Source organism: Hippocampus comes, unplaced genomic scaffold (genome assembly GCF_001891065.2).
Source record: "Hippocampus comes isolate QL1 unplaced genomic scaffold, H_comes_QL1_v1.1 scaffold25, whole genome shotgun sequence".
Taxonomy (NCBI): domain Eukaryota; kingdom Metazoa; phylum Chordata; class Actinopteri; order Syngnathiformes; family Syngnathidae; genus Hippocampus; species Hippocampus comes.
The window spans coordinates 835,966-837,163 of NW_017804844.1; the positions used below are offsets into that span (position 1 = coordinate 835,966).

Genomic DNA, 1,198 nt, shown 5'->3' on the forward strand with positions numbered 1-1,198 from the left:
ATATAATAAAATTATTTGTTTTTATGCATGTCTCAACAAAGTGGACAGCTACATGCGCCTGCGTACTTTATGTCCCCCTAGTGGCCAGCAGTTGTCAGGTTTCCTGCGAGTCACGTGATTTCATAGAAACTCCCAGAGAGCTGCTGAAGCGCGTTCACGCGAGCCGTGTCGAGGCAATACACAAACACTCACGCAGGCCACAGGAGCGCGCGCACGCACGCACGCACGCACGTACCTACCGATCCCGACACAGCAGTAGAACAAGCTGTGGCGCCCACTGAGGTAAACGAAACTTAAATCCACTTCCGAAATGAGAACGCCGACATTTTGGGGGACAATTTTAGACGCGCTCTCGCTTTGCTAAATGTTTCTTCTCGTTTGCGCGACCGAACGAAAGTGTTTATAAATTCAACGAGGAAGTGCCGACTTGCGAACCAGCTCTTTTTATCTGTGTATTTATTAAGTTACAAACTAACTGCGTTATGTGTTTTGTGCGTGTTTATTTTGTTTGTTTGTTTTTTTTTTGTGTGTGTGCGCGTGTGTCTCCCAACACACCCACCCACAGCTTGGCTCGGAGTCGCTTGTTTGGAACCATGGCACAGAAGACGCCGCGATGCACACGTCGACTGCGCTCGTGGATCGTGGAACAGGTGCGCGTGCGCGTGAGTCAGCTCAGGAGGAGGTGCAGGATGTGATCCAGAAACACTTATCCCCCAACCTGTCCCCCGCGATTTGCTGAAAACTCATCTCGGCATTGTTTTTCCATCTCTCTCTACTGCAACACAACTGATTCAAATGATCAGTTCATCATCAGCAAGCCCCGCAGGAGCCTGATGATCTTGATCATTTCGAATCGGGTGTGTTAGAGGAGGGAAACATCGAAAACATGCGCGATACCGGGGCCCCTCGAGGACCGGAGTTTGACATCTGTGATTTAGGTGAAAGAAGTGCTTTGCCCAAATCTTGTTTTAGAACCTGTCAACTAAAAGTGATATGTGCCGGCAGGTGACCAGCGGTCAGTTTCCTGGTCTGAAGTGGGAGGATGAGGCCCAAACAATGTTCCGCATCCCGTGGAAACATGCCGGCAAGCAGGACTTCCGCAAGGACGAGGATGCCGCCATTTTCAAGGTGTGTGTGTGTGTGTGTGTGTGTGTGTGTGTGTGTGTGTGTGTGTGTGTGTGTGTGTGTGTGTGTGAGT

At 50.0% G+C, this 1,198-nt stretch overlaps 1 protein-coding gene across 7 annotated transcripts in view; it reads left to right on the forward strand.

Moving 5' to 3' along the window:
* Positions 1–157: 157 nt before the first annotated feature.
* The window catches only part of irf9 (interferon regulatory factor 9), a 6,953-nt gene continuing 5,912 nt past the window's right edge, over positions 158–1,198 (forward strand). For 2 of the 7 annotated variants that reach the window (XM_019874582.1, XM_019874600.1), the window contains exons 1-2: positions 289–662; positions 1,006–1,128. In XM_019874582.1, the coding sequence (XP_019730141.1) occupies positions 483–662; positions 1,006–1,128 (303 nt within the window). In that variant the 5' untranslated portion in view covers positions 289–482. The other 5 variants (XM_019874590.1, XM_019874636.1, XM_019874608.1 and 2 more) reach the window with 4 other exon arrangements.